The following is a 17,179-nucleotide window of genomic DNA, read 5'->3' as shown; positions in this document are numbered from 1 at the left end:
GAGACACACACGAAAGATGGACTCGATGTCACTACATCAAATGAGGTATAAAGCAGACAAGTATACTCACCAAGGTACCCACAGAGCACCTGGGAATGTCTGGAACACAAGCTGCCCACTGAGCCAGAGGGTGTTGTAACAACTGGGCAGACAGCTAGGAGTTTTAAAAAGCACAGTCATTAGCTATTTTACTGAGGAGACGCCTCGCACAGAGCTATACAAAGATTCAAAGTCCAAGGGGCCTCTCTGAACATACTCACTCCCCCACATACATAAGGTCCCTGCTACTCAGGGACCAAGGAGTTACGAGGGATTCTGGATTCTGGTCCCAGATCTGTTGATCTCTTAACCACCAGCCATGCTCCTGAATTCCGTTTTCCCTTTAACACTTAGCTCTAGCGTCAAAATAACAATGCACAATTTATATACGGAAATGGTAAAATAAATACCGTGACTTATATTAAAGATGAACAGGAAGGGCCTTGACCTCCTTTGACAAAAGACAGCCTACCTATTGTGAATGAAACTGAATGTTTCATTTGGTTGGCCTAGATTTCAGTTTTCTTAAAACCCCCATCGTCATTTCTAACCCGCGTGTGGAAACTCTTCGAATAAGTCAAAAAATGCGAGTGGATCTTGGTTCGGGGCTGCTGAGCTACAGTTTAGAAATCTAGGGCTGCGTGGGATGGATTAAACGCATCTGCCATGACAGTTACCCATCATGAAATTTTGAACTTTTCTTTCTCTAAAGTAACAGCAACTACATCTCGTATATCGCCCACCATATTTTTATAAAGGAAAATGCACCGAAAAATACCTCTAATTGAAGAGAAAACACTCTTGAGTGTTCCGTCTGGGGTGGGGTGAGTGACAAATGGATTTCTGCATAAGAACATGTAGACTGAGGGGCGCCTAGGTGGCTCAGTCGGTTAAGCGTCCGACTTCAGGTCAGGTGGTGATCTTGCAGTTTGTGGGTTCAAGCCCCGCATCAGGCTCTGTGCTGACAGCTCAGAGCCTGGAGCCTGCTTTGGATTCTGTGTCTCCCTCTCTGTGTGCTCCTCCCCAGTTTTTGCTCTGTCTCTGTCTCTCTCAAAAATAAATAAACATTAAAAAAAAATGTAGACTGAAACCTTTACTCTGTCCCTGGTTTCCTGTGAAACTCTGAAAAAATCCCTGACTTTACCCAAACCTCTGTTTCTGTAAGATGAAGCATACGTAACGCTACCCCTGAGGGGTTTTAGATCACAATGACACTGGCAAATTGAAGGTGATCGAGGGACGTAATACTATGAGTTATCTCATCTGATAGACGAATCCCCGACCGGCTTCCAGACCTGGTGTGAACCTACTTCTTCCCGAGGTCCCCACCCAGATGTAAAATCCATGTACCTTCCGTTCACCTAGGGCACGTCCTCCAAAAGCAGTTATCACTGCCACTCTTCAGACCTGACTTGCAAACTTCTTTTGACTAAAGACAAAAGCCTTGTGGGTGGATGCTTCTCTCTCTCTCTCTCTTTTTTTTTTTTGCCAGATTTGTGCCTATTTTATCTCTCACTTTGAAAATGGATAAGGAAGCCTTTTTTTTTTTTTTCCCATACCCTGTAACTTACCGTCTCCAACGTTCCGCCCACTACCAAGACCCCAAGGCCATGCTTTCACATTTCTGTGGGTTACACCTTCCGGTCAGAGCCCTGTTTCATGGAGACTCTGGGACTCCGGATGGCCCGGATGGCATGGAAGACGAAGGCCAACACCCAGGTTTCTGCAATATGTCACTATCATCTTGCCACCATGTGCCGCTACCAGCCGGCATCTGCTCACATGTGTTCTCCCCAATGAGCAACCATGTTGTTTATTTTTAGAGCCTCTACACAGCCTTAACAGGGAGAAAACTCCCTCGAATAACCCGTCAGCCAAGACAGGAAGCTACACTGGGTATAAACTGTTTGTCGCAAGATTAGCAAGTCAAACAAAATCCTCGTTCATATCTGACCTCTAACAAGAGATGCTGAAAGTTATCTTAAATAAAAATCTCCAAGACTATAGCCAGAGAAAGGAAGAATATGCAGAGGAAGTCGCTTGGCTAGCAACACTTTTTCTTCCAACTATGGCCCTGTGCATTTCTTGGGGGGATTTAACTCCTTTTCCTGGGAAACAGCACCTTCTTCAGGCCAGTGGATGTCGTGGTGCCGGAGGAGGGACAGTTCTAGTAACAGAATCCCGATCTCTGAAATGCCCCAGGTCACCCAGGTCAGAGGAAGTCTGGGTGGGACCAAGGCAAGGTAACTACCGTCATTTGCAATTTCCAGCAAGTAGTCTTCAAGTATGCACCTTTGGTTTACTTTTTTACTCTGTTATAAAGCTGTTGTATTAAATCCTTTCTTTCCTTATTTTCTTGCTTTGTTTTGTTTGTTTGTTTTTAAGCAAGGCCAAAAGACAGGGCGCTCTGGTGCTGATCCATTGTGCAGAAGTAAAGACCGGAAATCGGATGGAGACAGAAGTGATGCTAATAGTGATTATTTAGGTTAAAGAAAGCAATTCTTAGTTTTTAAAAAAATCAGTCTCAACAATCCATATGACTAAAGTGGCACTGTGGTAGGAATATGCTTTTTTAGATCAATGAGTCTTTGGATATGTATGAAATGCTGTATAAAGTGTGAACGCCTATGAAATTCCGAGACATGAATTAGTTTTAGAGAAACAGTCCTTTTTAGAAGTATTTGGGCACTCACTGACTGATAATGGAGGACTATCACTCGTGTTACGTCGGAAGATAGAAATGGTCCTGAATTAAAATTTTGCGTGGGTAGTTTGCAAAATGCCTAAAAGATTACGATATTAACTGTAAAAGTTGTAAGGTTCATTTTGCCTGTGATGACACAGCTAAGGAATAAAGCTAAGGAACAAAACAAAAACAGAGTGTTTCGGAGCGTCTTCTGGAGCTCCTGCCTAAGAATCACCTGGCTTTCTTGTCAAAGGGCAGGTTTCTGGAGCCCACCTTAAAACTACTGAATCCCGGGGCACCTGGGTGCCTCAGTTGGTTAAGCATCTGACTTCAGCTCAGGTCATGATCTCACAGTTCCTGAGTTGGAGCCCCGTGTCGGGCTCTGCACTGACAGCTCGGAGCCTGGAGCCTGCTTCAGATTCTGTGTCTCCCTCTCTCTCTCTGCCCCTTCCTTGCTCCTGCTCTGTCTCTCTCTGTCTCTGAAAAATAAATCAACATTTAATTTTTTTTTAAGAAATAAATAAAACTACTGAATCCCAGTGTGGATGGAGGGTAGGAGACAAAAGTTTGAGAAACCCCATTTATAACAAGCACTACTACTGACATAGGCAATTCTTTTGCATGGTAAAATTTGAGAAACTTTAGTATAGGTATTTGTGACTTATAGTTCAAAAAGGACTTTTACAAAATCTCACTTGACCTTGAGGCGATCCAACCAGGTGGATCAGGGAAAAATCAGCCTCTCATAAAGTCTACTTTTCTGGGTAAGTAGTGGTTTTTTGTAGTGTGAAAGTGTCTATGAAAGAGAAAGCATTTCTGGCTGCAAGACAGCTTAACCATAATTAAATGCCATTACAAATGCTCCAGTAAACTTGGTGTGGAATTAGTCCCACCTCAATCCCTCCAAACCTGCCCCACAAACATCTTTCTCATGACTGCAGCAGTTTCGTACGTGGGTACTATCATTTCTTCCCAACACTTACTACAAATGAGTCTCTACTTCGCGAATTCCCAGCAAATGTTACTGAGAGAGGGCAGACTGCTGATCCCAAATGTATAATGACTCGGGGTCAGCTGGGCTCGAGACCCTCTTTCTAGAATCTGGATACTAGTGCCAAAGAATTAATGAAATTAGACATGACTCTCTACACATAGTTTCATTGTTGATGGTGACATTTTGTGACAGTGGAATTCTCCCAAAATATGTCTCTCTCCAAGACAAATTAGCACCAGTCGCCTTATTCTATGGGGGAGAGAAGCACAAGTTTAGGGAGTAGGCAAAACAGTGGCGGTTCAGGGTTTAGTTCATACATCTGACCAGTAACTTCCATTAACCAGTGGCTTCCATTAACTTCCATTAACATACTTCACTTTCATTAACATACTTAACTAGGGCTTTATACTCTGAGGGGGTACAAATGAGTGACTAAATTATTATTCAAATCAACATGACTTTTTAACAGACTATTTATTTATGAGAGAGAGAGAGAGAGAGCGTGTGTGAGCAGGGGAGAGACAGAGAAAGGGGGACAGAGGATCCAAAGTGGGCTCTATGCCAACAGCAGTGAGCCTGATGTGGGGCTCGAACTCACCAACTGCGAGATCATGACCCGAGCCAAAGCTGGATGCTCAACCAAGTGGGACACTCAGGTGCCCCAAAAGACATATCTACAGGTGAGCATGGATCCTTCCGAGCTAGAGGAGGCGGCCAGAACTCAGCTCTGGTTCTTGTCCAGCTACTTCCAGTTAAAGCTAGGAATTCTGGCTCACTCCCATCTCTGTTTCTTCCCCACTAACATCCAGAGCCCCAAATGCCAAGGTATGAGCTTGGATGTGGGAACATTTCCCCTCCGAAAGCCCAAACAGACCTCTGAGGGGGCAGCTCTTTTTACCAAATCGCCTAACTTCTGGGAAAAAAAAAAAAAAAGTCCTCAGTCTGTGATTTTTTTTTTTTTTTTTTTTTTGTCCTTCTAAAGTAGACTCTGAGTATGTCATCCACTCTTTTGGGTACTTTCTCAGCCAGCAACTTACTTCTAAGCCTTTATCATAAAGCAGGGAGCAACAACTTCAGTGGTATTGTCATTAAGACGTCAAAGCAGAAGTGAAAATGAGATTAAGCCAATGGATGGAAAAATAAATGACCAAATAAGAACCAAACTCCCAAGTGGAACCACTGTTCCACTGCCGAATCTGGTCTAGAGAGAATAATCTCTGATCGATCTGGTCTAAAAACGGCACTGAATTACCAATACTGAGATGAGTCCAAGACTCAAAAATTAAATTATATTTTCCCGAAAATTCCCATTGACGTTTTGAAAACCATAAATGTTTTAGTGCGCTTAAAAGACACCAAAAAGTGCTTCCATCTAGATTTGCAAAGGCCGCTGGACTTGTGGTCTTTCTCAAAACCAAACTCTGCATTCCTATTCCCAAGATGAAGTAACAAATAAGGATCCTTACAACAGCCTAAAGTTATGAATGAGTAGTTATTTGTGAACCGGCTCGTCAAGACAGATGTGGTATTTGTCAGCGTGGTGTGGGTCAGATAGGGAAAGCCAAACGAGCAGAGCCAAGGTCTAAGTCGCAAACATTTTTCTTTCTCTTGCAGGAGACTGGAAAGATGCTGCAGGATTTCCTGAAACAAACAACATCTCCCAAAAAAGCCGTCACATGCTGAAATAGACATTGTCAGCAAGCCAGTGTCTCTGCTTCAGGAAGAGCCCGCTTCCCCGGTCCCAGCATGCAGGCAGCAAGGAGGGCCTGACCGAGAGCGGTGCTCTCGCTGAGGAACGCGTGGAACGTGCCAGCAAGGGCAGACAGCTGTGGGGGGAGCTCGGAAATGCATCTGAACTATTTTCAGAAGGTTTGAGCTTCACAACCTCCAGAAAGCATTTTCCGTTTGCCTCCACTTGCTCAGTCCCCGCGGTTAAAGGGGTATCGAAGCCCCACGCTTCCAACTTGTCGGGTGATAACATATCCAAGAGCTCATGCGAGAGAACGATGGGATCGTCCTGGTCCACAAATGATGGCTTTCTCGGCTGTTGAGAAATCCAGCAGAGGCTACATCCGGTAAACGCAACTCCGCCTGGACGGCAATGTTTTTCTCACACCAATGAAATGGCTTCACTCGGCTGCCCCAGGAAAGCAGGAGGCTCCCTCGCACGGAGAACATCTTGCCCTGGGAACAGCCGCCCAGGGCCTGGTGAGGCCTCTCCTCTCGGCTATCACCTCCCAAGTTTTCATTTCCTCCTCAGACCCTTTGTGGTGACCCTGGGCCACCCTCTCTCCTTCCTGCCATCCATCTTCCTCGTGGAGACTTCTACTCCCTGATGTCATTTGTCGCTGAGGCCTTTTTAAAAATGAATCACCTGACAGCTAAGAAACTGTTGCGGCCAGTGCTTGGTTATGGAGGTGAAATGAGGTCCACCACAGCTTAACTTTGGCTGCCTGACCTGGCTCAGCCTTGAGTGCAAACGGCCTGGATTCCATCTCAGCAGACTCTCACTTGGCGGGAGAGGGGGCGGGCCAGGGGCAGGAAACCTGTGAAGAAGGACTGAACCAGGCCCAGAAGCACCTTACACAGAAGCACCCTCTTAGTATCAGCCTCTTAGGAACCACATCCGCTCCCTGCGTCCCTGCATTTCCAACTTTTTGGCCGAGAAAGATAAAGGGGTGAATGCTATGTGAGCCATATGCATAGTCAGAGAGATCGGTTACAATACTTGAGACATGTTTTCCCTAAACACGTATATACCCCTTGAAACGGTTGGTAACATCTTGAGATGTCAAAAAAAAAAAAAAAATCAAAACTGGAAATTAACGTGCTGAACTTGCGCCACAAGATGCCCTTGAGATTCAATGCAAAGCAAGCCTAGTAGGTGACAGAAACAGCTACACTCAGTACTTTTTTACCCACGTCTTCATCAGTCCTTTCTGACGCTAGGGAATGGGTGGTATTGTCTTCATCTTTACTTTTTTTTTTAGTTTATTTATTTATTTTGAGAGAGAGAGAGAAGAGGGAGAGGGGCAGAGGAGAGAGAGAGAGAGAGAGAGAGAGAGAGAGAGAGAGAATCCCAAGCAGGTTCCGTGCTGTCAGCACAGAGCTGAATGCGGGGCTCGAACCCACAAACTGCAAGATCATGACCTGAGCCAAGGGTTGGACGTTTAACTGCCTGAGTCACCCCGGTGTCTCTTTCTTTATCTTTAGAAGAGAAGAAACTGAGGTCAGGTTAAATAAGGGGCCACAAAGCCGCGAATGGCACAGTCAAGATCGGAATTCAGCAGGAAGCAAGTTAAACGTCCCTCAGGCAGTTTGGACAACAGGCGACGAACCAGCGAAGCTGCTAACTAGCTAACTAAAACAAGACCACGTTCTAACAACTGCCATCGGCCTTGTGTTTGACGCTATCCCCGTGCTCACTACCACACCAACCTGCCTTCCCCAAAACACTAATTCTCTGAAAGAGACAGGATGAATCCTCCTTCCATCAAACCTATCAAAACGTTGGTGAAGAAACGGCTGCAGCTCCAGGCCAAAACCAGGGACTTGATAAATCAGCATTTTTGCATCAACCAAATATAAAGATAAAAGTTGAATGTGTTAAAGGCAGGGAAGAGGACCATGGGAAAAAGACCATGGCCTCAGAGGTGTATTGCCTTCTGTAGGGAAGGAATTCAGAGCTTAACAACATAATTCATGGTAGGAGAGGAGAGATACCACTCTTCCGCGGATGTGCTACATCGTTTTGCAAGAGGGCCAGGAAAGTCAGGCTCTCCATTTCCTGGTCTCTTATTTTAGGGTCTCGATTATCTAGGAGCCTTACTTTAATAAGTCACATCCCTGATAGAAATAGTTACGTCCAGGTCCTCATATGTCCCAGGGAAAATACTAGTACGGACTTTATAGGGTTACTGGTGAGGATCCAATGAGGACTTGCATGTAAAATATTTAAGACTGTGCTCGACACATCGTCAGCGCCCAGCGAAGGTTGGCTGCCATCATTATCATTCTCACCATGATGCTCTTTATTATCTGTAAAACCGGAAACAGGAAATGTATGGGTACGAGAAGCCCAGTGCCGCCGTTCCCACAGCGATAGGATCCATGGGGCACATTCTCCCTGATAACGAAGGGGAGTCGATTTCATCTCTACATCTCCTGGTCCTGATGCTTGGGAACCATAAATCCTTCGTCTGGTAGGTCGATCCTATTCTCTAAAGGGAAGTGCTCATTCGTTTACGAGGCAGGTATTGAGCAAATACGATGCACTAGTTTCTGTGAGAGTCAGCTCCCGTTCTGAGGCAATTTACAAACCGGTGAAGAAGCCAGCTGGAATTTGGCTAGATTTTCCCGACGGCAAAAGAGAAGAGGCCGCTTGCTGTAGAGATGAGTTATCCGTCTTGTGAGGCTGCACAGGATGAACTAATTCACAAATCAAAGGCTTTGACATCTGCCTAAAGCTCAAAGGCTGTTGAAAGGTGTTAAAAGATAGATCTCCAAGCAGAAGACACAGCACAGACAAAGACCCGGAGGCACAAAAATAAATGGCCCATTTGGGTAAAGGCAAACAGGCTGCTGTGGCCAGAGTGTAGTTTTCATGCAGGGATTTAGCAAGACCTGAGGCTGAGCAAGGAGGGGCCAGACCCTGAGAGGTCTTGGATTTTATGTAAGAAATCTGAAATCTTACCTAAGAAGCCTAAATTCTCAAGGGCTTCCTATACGAAGACAGACAGCACTAGACCCGGTGGATTACCAGCCCTTCCCACCTTTGTTCCCCAGTCTCTTATGCAACAAAGGTCACCTAAAGCCCGATCCAAGTAAGCAAGGGAAATGGATTCATTGAGTGGAAGTAATACAAAGACAAGAATGAAGTGAAGGTACCAGTGATATTCCAGGCTGGCGGGAGTAGTTCCCGGGGCCTCGCTTTTAATCCCATTTTAATATCTCTAAAATCCCTCTTTTTAATGTGTCTTACAATTAGCGGCACGGTAGAATTAATGGTCAGTGATATTGCTTTCCTGGTGCCACACAAAATAATGGCGCTTCTGAAAATCAATGATGTTTGAGATTCAATGAACCAATAGCTGCAAAGAAGACCTACTACGTGCTGCACGCAGAGCTAGGCGCTTCTTTCCGCAGGCCATCCTCCACCCGACAACCCTAGGACGCAGGTATATTCTCCATCTTTAGAAGGGAAGAAAGCGAGGCCTGGTAAACTGAAGGTAACGGCCATGCACGCAGATATTCCAGAATAGCTGAAGAAGAAGGTAATGCAGAGACTGTGGGGAAGAGGTCAAAGGGCAGTTTTGTGCAGAGCCTAGGCCACCAAGCCGGCCCCAGGGCGCAAGGTGGTCACAAGGCAGTGCAGTTCAACACCCACTTCCGGATTTCCGACGTTAGGAAAGAAACAAATGACTACCCACCCCGCGGTGGTTGCAGCAGGATGCGAATTTCTCCTAAACAAGTGAAGAGGCCGGCTTTGAGTCTAGGCAAACCCATCCAAGAATCTTTAGCGAGCTATTTAATTTAAAATACCTGGAGAACGCTGAATTCCTAGGTTTAAAACATCTTTGTTTAAAGAATATTAAAAAACAAAAGCGCACCATATGGTTTCAAAATGACAATGGAAACATTTGTTTATCTGGGCCAAAAGCACATTTCATCAAGCTGTTCCGAATCTGCAAAGTGGAATACACCCTGCAGGAGAAAGGCTGCCTGCGTAGAGCGAGCACATCTGGCAAATCCAGATCCTCTCTCCAGGATCCGTCAGGACCGGAAATGCTACATCAAGACAGCTGAAAGGGCTGTTTTCAGAACTCCTTCTCGCAGCCTCTCTGCCCTGAGGCTGCTCACCTTACAGCAGAAAGCAGGGAGGGGGGTGGGAGCGGCGGCAGGGGGCGGGGGGCGGGGTCGGACCGAGAGCCACCCGGTGGTCGCCAGCACGCCCGCCCAGGGCCCGGCTCCTCCACTCCGTCTCCCTAACCTTCTAAAAATGCAGCCCGAAGTGTGTTGTAATCTCTGGGCGAAGGCCTAACAGTCAGTGACCTCCTCGGTGCTAACCCAGATTTGATGTGGGATCAGCAGTGAGTCATTAGCCCTTTTTTTTTTTTTCGCGTCTCAGTTTCCTCTAGGAAAAATGATCTGTCATTCTTTCATATCTTTATATGAAAGATGCTCGGACTAGGTTACATCAGCGTCTTCTCGCCAGGGAAAAGTCAGAATTTAGAAAGTGCAGCTCCGTGAGTAGACCCCAGGGGTCGCTGTGGAGACACAGAGGGCTCCAGGTCCCTCTGCCAGGTCAAGAGGTCCCCACCTGCCCCTCTAGCTTCGCAAAGCCCAGCCTCCACGGGATGGGGACGCCTCAGGAGAAGCTTGCAGGGAGCTTGGTCTCACCTGGCAACAAAAGCGGCCCAACTCCTTCGGTTATAAACAGCATCTTTCTCCCAGTCTTTGAAAAGCAAAAGGAGGAAAGGAGAGGAAATCCTGAAAGAATGTGACCTAAGTTCAATGGAACCACAGTCAGGCACTAGAGTTAGGACAAGCAATGATACAATTGAAAATGCAGAAATTAAAGTCTGGTCCATTGTGTGTTAATAACTCAATCATGGTAGAAGTCAAGGGGTCAAATCCGCTTGTCTTTGATCTTGCTCTCTTTCTTTCTCATACCTCTGGACACACAGAATCTTAAAAAATAAAACCCCTGAATAGAAAGCAAAAATACTACTCTGTTCCAGCAATTGCTAACATTTGCCTTCATTGGGCAGCTGGCCAAGAGTCCAGCAATCTGTATACAGAAAGACATGCCCATGAATAGAATCTTAAGTCGAAGTCACCAAAACCATAGTGCTATTGGTATTCATTCTACATTCCATGATTTCACTTGGAAAATTACAGGGGAAATAGAAAAGGAGGTTGTTTGCTATTGAATGCTTAACTCTCATGTGCCACAATTACAAAGGAAACCTCATGGTGATGTCTCGGGCTGTAGCTTTCAGTTTATCTAACTCAATTGGATAGAATGAACCAACACAATTATTTACTTTCTTCCGGTGCCTAGGGTGGAGGGTCTACTCTTCATTAACATGAACTGCTGATTTTCCTTGCAAGGAAAATCCAAGACAGCTCCTCACTTCTTCTTGCTCTGTTCTAACATCATATTGCTGCTGCCCGAAGTCACTGATGGGTGGGGCAACATCATTATTTAGGCTAAATGAATGGGGAGTTTTGATGTCTTCAATTTAGGTGCTCGAAGAGCATAATAAGAATGTACATATCACACCAAACTGGTCCAGTACATACTCGCACTTAATTAAGATAACTTTCCGATTATCTTTCTATTCAATGCTCTCAGGTTAATGTCCTTTTGGACACTCAGTTATTTTATGGTTAGGATATTACTTTTAAAATGGCACTCCTAGAAGAACTGAATAAGCCAAAATCAATACCAGGCTTACTAGGGCTTCTCAACATGCACATTGTTGACATTTGGGGCTGGACGAGTGTCTGATGTACGTGGTGGTGGGAGTGGAGGGGGGGAATCTGTCCTGTACATTTTAGGGGGGTCAGCAACAGAACCCGGCCTCTACCCAGTCAATGCCAGTAGCACCCCTTCCCTACCAAGTCATGGCAACCGAAACTGTTTCCAGACATTGCCACAGGTTCCCGGGAAGGGAGGGGGAGGGCGGAATCACCACCTGTTAGGATCCCAACACTGCCCGATCTGTGATGATGAAAAAAGTAAGAGGAAAGATAGAAAGTGAAACTTTCTCTTTCTTCCCTTGATTGTCCAAGCCTCTACCGATTCCAATTGTCAATCATTTGGATTCTTACCCTAGTTGACGGAATCACTCTCAAGATTTCTAAAGCTGTGTGCAGTGTCTTGCAAATCAATGTGCCTTGAACATCAAGTGCATTGTCAAAAGGACTAGACGGCTACTAATTCCCACTGGGTAAACTATCGGTAAACCTTAGCATAACTCCACTTTGAGCCTTAAACCAACAGCATGTGAAAAGATCAATATGAATAAATTCAAACCTAATCAGACCCCTTCTTTAAATGTTGACACAGTATTATTTATATCCCGTAAATACCTTCTTGACTAAAATTCATCCTAGGAGATTGGCACCTGGCCAGTTCTATTCATATTTACTATATTTATACAGTATGCTGGGCCAAGGATAATATTTAAAACAAAATATGCCTGAGGGCATATACAATATCTCTTATATTTTTACTTTTAAATCTCCACATTGCTAAAAATATTTAGTCTGAACTGTATAAAATGTCCCACAAAGGGCTATCAGCAATCTGTAATGATATATAGCTCATTGAGTATAATTAGAGCATATTTGTAATATTTGAGCTGAAGTCACTCCCTGAACACTAATAAGTTGGTGGTAAAAAGTGAACCAGTGATCTTTCCCATGCCTTCATCTCTGGGGCTTCTGACCCTTGCCGGATTCACTGCAAGAAATGACAGGCACACTCCTCCCCACGGTTACTTCAGTGACGCCCGAGTTAAAAGCTGGGTGGAAAGTCCTAAAGAGGGAAAGCTGGTATATAAGCCAATGCTGTACTTTCAATTTGCTCTTTAAAAATATGGTGGAGTGATTTCTTCTTTTCTCCCTTTTTTTTGGAAGGCTTCACTATATTCCAGTATAACTAGAAAGTGCTGGAAAATCAGTTAACCTACTTTCTATAAAATTATCCACAGCCCTTGCACAGTAGTATCGAATCTGCTCTTAATATGGTTTTCTGCTCCTAAACTTCCATAGGAGGCTGCATTCTTTGTATGAAAACTGATAGGATCTGCATATATTTTTTATACCGGACTTATCAGAGCTTTTAATCTATTTGGTGGCCGGAGGTAGGATAGAGAAGAGAATCCACAGGCTGATCTTCAGTGACATCCTCTGCAATCCCAACAATCTGAGGATTTTTCCAATTTGCTGATGATCATTATTCTGGGCTGGATCATCTCAGCAATTTGGAGCGAGATGCACCAGAAAGGGCAAGGAATCAACACCCTCTTAGGTAACTTGCTCTCTCCACACCTGTCTTAATGAGGAGCAGAGATCAGACCTCCTGTCTGTTATAAAAGTGCTGGCAATTCATCTGAACTTTCGCAGGTAAATACGGTGCAGATTCTGTATAACCTCCCTACCTACCAGCCCAAATACCCGTAGAACGGATACACGTGCTTGAGAAAGCACACGGACTCACTCGACTTTCTGTTTGGTCTCAAGCACTGTGGGCCAATTACAGTCAACTTTCTTTCCTAATATCTCCTTGGCTCCACCCCAGGTAGAAACGCTTTACTTCCCGAGGGGAGTAAGCGGGGTGTCTGCATTTATCACCGCCGTTGAGGATGGCCCTCATGACGGCACTAAAACCATCCCGCTGGCCAGGATCCCCCGCATCTGCTCTGCTCTTGAACAAGAAGTCGAGAAGGTGCAGCCAAAGAAAGGTGGCCAGGAAGACTGGGGTTAGATACACGGGCTGACGTTCTGAGACCCGCAAGTACAAGCCATGGGAAAAGTCGCAGGACTGGGACTTGTCAGACTAAAAAGAAATATTAAGAAGAAGTACCACCCTGCAATTAGAGCCTCTAGGACAAAAGTACTAAGATGGCCATATTATCTATTTAGGCAAGACACAGAGACTTTGTGAAGGCGGCCAGCAAGTATATAGGGCATGGAAAGGGGAGGAGAGAAATGGGCAACCAATGAAAAGTTTATGACTGGGGATTTGGAATAGCAAATGTAGAAGCTTTTTTTCTTCTTCTTCTTCCTGGTATTTAACCCTCTCAGGTATCACTGGAGGATGATGCTTTTTTTTTTTCTCTTTTCTTTTTCTCTTTCTTTTTTTTTTTTTCTTTAAGAACTTGGATACCATTCTCAGCTAACTGTCCTCTCCCCGCCCCCCCCCCAAAGGAACTGCACGATAAATCACTTTACTACTCCCTCTGCTACTATATGCCAGCTGCCCTCCGAGAAGCCAGTTTAAAAAAAGAAAAAAATCGGCTGTCTTCTACCCTACGTGAGATTTAGGAATGCACCAAAGTTACTGCAAGGAAGCCTGTGCAAGGGCCGGGAGCCGAGGCTCTAGGAGTAGGAAAGATAAACGGTAAACCCCGTGAGGAAACCGATCTGCTCCAGCAGCGATCTTAAGACAGGTCTGAGTGGATTCTGGAAAATAACGCCAAGTAAAACGCTTTTAAGCCCCGTCAGAAGCGACGTTGTCCCTTCCACCACTCCAGGTGAACTCAAAAGGGGACGTGGTGACGAGGGCTCGCTCTGCGGGGACTGTAAACACCCAGCTGTGGCAACAGATGCGAGAGTCGAGGGTGTCGAGTTAGTGTTCGAGGGGTCTCCAAACCGGGTTTTGTGTCGACGATGCTGACATTTTTCGGGGCGTTAGAGACAATAGGGAAGGCTTGGGGAACCCGCTGATAGGTCGGCCCGGAAAGGGGCGCCTTCCAGAGAGGCTAGCTCTGAGCCACTTTTTTTTTTAACCCTTGGTGCGCCGGCCCGGCGGGCTCCGCGCCAAGCCAAGAAAACGAGCCCACCGGGACGCCGCAGCTTGACCCTGCCCTAGGGAGCGCCTCTCGTTTGACAGAGGAGGGGGGGCTGACTCCTGGCTGGTGGCCGAGAAGAGACTTTCGGGGGCCAGAAGGACAGAATCGCGCCTCGTACGGGACCGAGGCGTTGGGGGAAGGGAGAAATGGAGAAAATTAAGTCGAAAGTCGCCGACTGCAAGCCTAACGTTCTCAGGCACCCGACTGGCGAGGAGGTGGGTGGGACGGAGGACGGGGGGGGGGGGGGGGGAGCGCAGACGGGGACCCGGAGCGGGAAGGGCGATCCCTGGAGTCGTGGCGGCCCCGAGAGCCTCGGGCAGCGCTAAGCCTCGGGGAATGGAAGCGAAAAACAGTACTTACTTTCCGAGGGGAAGAAGGGCGGCATGTCTATTTTGTAAACCTCCTTGGCGTAGTACTCCTCGTCGCTCCTCTCGCGCTCGCAGGCGGCCGCCCTCCGGCTCGCCTTCTCCTGGAGCAAGTCCCGGGTGCTGTTGTAGATGGAAATCACCTCCGGGGGGACTTCCTCGGGCTCGGGATAGTCTTCTGGGGGGCTGGTGAGCTTCAGCTTGCTCAGGATCTGCCCGCGGATCGCCTCGATCCTCTTGCGCATGAACTGGTCCATATCGAGCGTGCTGCAGGTAGACAGGCTGAGCGCGGCCGTGACCAGATGCAGGAGCAGAAAAGCGCTCAGCACACAGTAGTGCATTTTTTTTTTAAAGGTGGAAAAAGTTAAAAAAAAAAAAAGGTAAAAAAAAAAACTAAGGAAAAAAAAAAGAAACCGACAACTCTCAAGTACAGATCAGGTAGATTTTTTTTTTTTTAATGCGAAACTTTTGCAAACAATCGAGAGTCAACGTCCAATGGAAAAAGGTATCTTGCTTGAATTCCTTTAAAAAGAAGATGCAGGTCGTTCCAAAAGTGGAAACATTAACACACGGTGGGCAGGGAGAACCCTAACTTTGGGGAGTAAGAAAAAGTTTTCTTGGAGCGACGAGTTGGGGAGGGGGGGGGGAAGAGACGAGTGGCTATTAGGCAGGAATAAATTTAAGAGGAGGAAACGGAGTTCAGTGTGTCAGTTTCGGGTGCGGAGTGGCGGATCTGAACTCGGCTCCTCCGGCCAAAAGGGAAGAGATGAAAAGGTCCCGGGGCTGGCAGCTGGCGAGCTGGCGGGAGGGGCGCCGGGAGCGCTGTGCGGGGGGCCGCCGAGGCTGGCCGGGCGGTAATTTAGGTATTTAAAGAAGGAGCGGTTCGGCCCTGCCTTCCACTGCGGCGCTGAGAGCAGGAGCAGCCGCGGCTCCGGAGCGGAGAGCGCACACGTGTGTGAGTGTGTGAGTGTGTGAGCGAGTGTGTGTGCGCGCGCGCGTGTGCGCGCGCTGGGGGCGAGCCCGGCGCGCCGCGGGGAGGCGGGTGCGCTCCGCACGGCGCTCCGGACTCGGTCGGGTCCTGCGCGGGCCGCGGCGGCGGCGGAGGCGGCGACGATCCTGCTCCCGGAGCTGCGCGCGGTGGCCGACACCCCGGCCGGCGCGCGCCGACCCGCCCGGCTACTCCACGTCGTGCCGCCGCTCGCAGACGCGTCCAGCCTCCAGCGCCCTCCTTCTCCTGCTTCTCCTCCTCCGCTCGCTCCGGACGCCAACCCGGCCACCGACGACCAGCTGCCGCCGTCGCCTGCAGCCCCGGGGACGCGCTGACTAGGGAGCGTTATTCCTTAAGGGGGCTGCGAGAGGGGTCCCTTGGACTCTCACCCTTCCCCACCCTCTCCTGGGTTCTCGCCCACTCGGACTTTCTCGCTGCGGGTAGGTGGGCACTTGGCACCCTGAAAGAGACCCTGTCCTTTTCCTTTCTGCAGCCGGGCAGCTCCTCACTTTGTTCCCGAATGGCTCCCTAGACCGTTATACTATGTTCCCCATCCCTGTCCCCGTGTCTCCGTCACTTGCGCTCCTGCTCTTCTGTTCCTTTCTCTGCCTCTCTCTCTCGGTCTCTGCTTCTCTCTCCTGTCTGCCTGCCTCTCTCTCTCTCTTTCTCGTCGGGAGCTTCTGGAGCTCCCCTCGGAGCGGACCTTCTGCTGCCAGCAGATAACATCACGATCTTGCCTGGGAGGAGAGATTTATAAGTTCTCCCTGAACCACGTGTTTGCCTTCAACAAAGTGACGTGCTAGGATTACAGTCAGAAGTCCTCTCGTTTACTTAGACCACGAGCTCTCCCTGAACCGTTGAGGGGGTGTGGAAATGAGGACGGCTGTGGGGAAGGGAGGGAGGAGGTGGAGTGTGCGCCCTGACAACAGCGATTTATGGTATTTACTTTATATAGTCATTTTGGACGCGTCTGTTGAAGGACAAGCTATCAAGCCTCCCGTTTTTACTCAGCATGGCTCACTCACAGCCTCCCAAACCGAATCACTTGCTCTAGAATGTCTTTCCTCCTATATTGTACACACACACACACACACACACACTCTCTCTCTCTCTCTCTCTCTCTCTCTCTCTCTCTCTCTCTCCCTCTCTGTCTCTGCAAATGAGCATCAGTTTATTCAGGATTCACCCAACCCTGAGACCTGCTTCCAATCCAAGATTCACCTCTTACTTTTTTAGTGGAATTATTTTCTGGGATTCCACCAGACTGTTGCTAGTACCTTTATCCTGAAGCTTATTACAGTTTGCTGTTTACTGTCTAGTCCTCCATTTGACAGTGAATTGCTGAAAACATAAAACAGATCTTCATCTTTTTTATCTAGAGAATGAAATCCATTTACTTGTTTCATTCTTGAAATGAATGAATGGGTATCTTAATTGGCTGCCCACACCACTTTTTGCTATGGCTCTCTTTTCACCTTCTTCCCCAGCTAGACATGAGTAACCACCTTCATTCTTTCCATAGCA

At 47.3% G+C, this 17,179-nt stretch overlaps 1 protein-coding gene across 4 annotated transcripts in view; it reads right to left on the bottom strand.

Moving 5' to 3' along the window:
• TGFB2 (transforming growth factor beta 2) overlaps nt 1-16,403 on the bottom strand; it is an 84,485-nt gene extending 68,082 nt beyond the window's left edge. Inside the window, exons 1-2 of one of the 4 annotated variants that reach the window (XM_043568191.1) lie at nt 14,663-16,403; nt 71-154 (exon numbers count right to left, since the gene is read on the bottom strand). In XM_043568191.1, the coding sequence (XP_043424126.1) occupies nt 71-154; nt 14,663-15,008 (430 nt within the window). In that variant the 5' untranslated portion in view covers nt 15,009-16,403. The remainder of the gene's footprint in view (nt 1-70; nt 155-14,662) is intronic. The other 3 variants (XM_043568189.1, XM_043568188.1, XM_043568190.1) reach the window with 3 other exon arrangements.
• Nucleotides 16,404-17,179: the final 776 nt, after the last annotated feature.

The sequence above is a fragment of the Prionailurus bengalensis genome, chromosome E4, assembly GCF_016509475.1.
Source record: "Prionailurus bengalensis isolate Pbe53 chromosome E4, Fcat_Pben_1.1_paternal_pri, whole genome shotgun sequence".
NCBI classification, from domain to species: Eukaryota; Metazoa; Chordata; class Mammalia; order Carnivora; family Felidae; genus Prionailurus; species Prionailurus bengalensis.
This window is presented reverse-complemented; position numbering and strand designations above follow the sequence as displayed.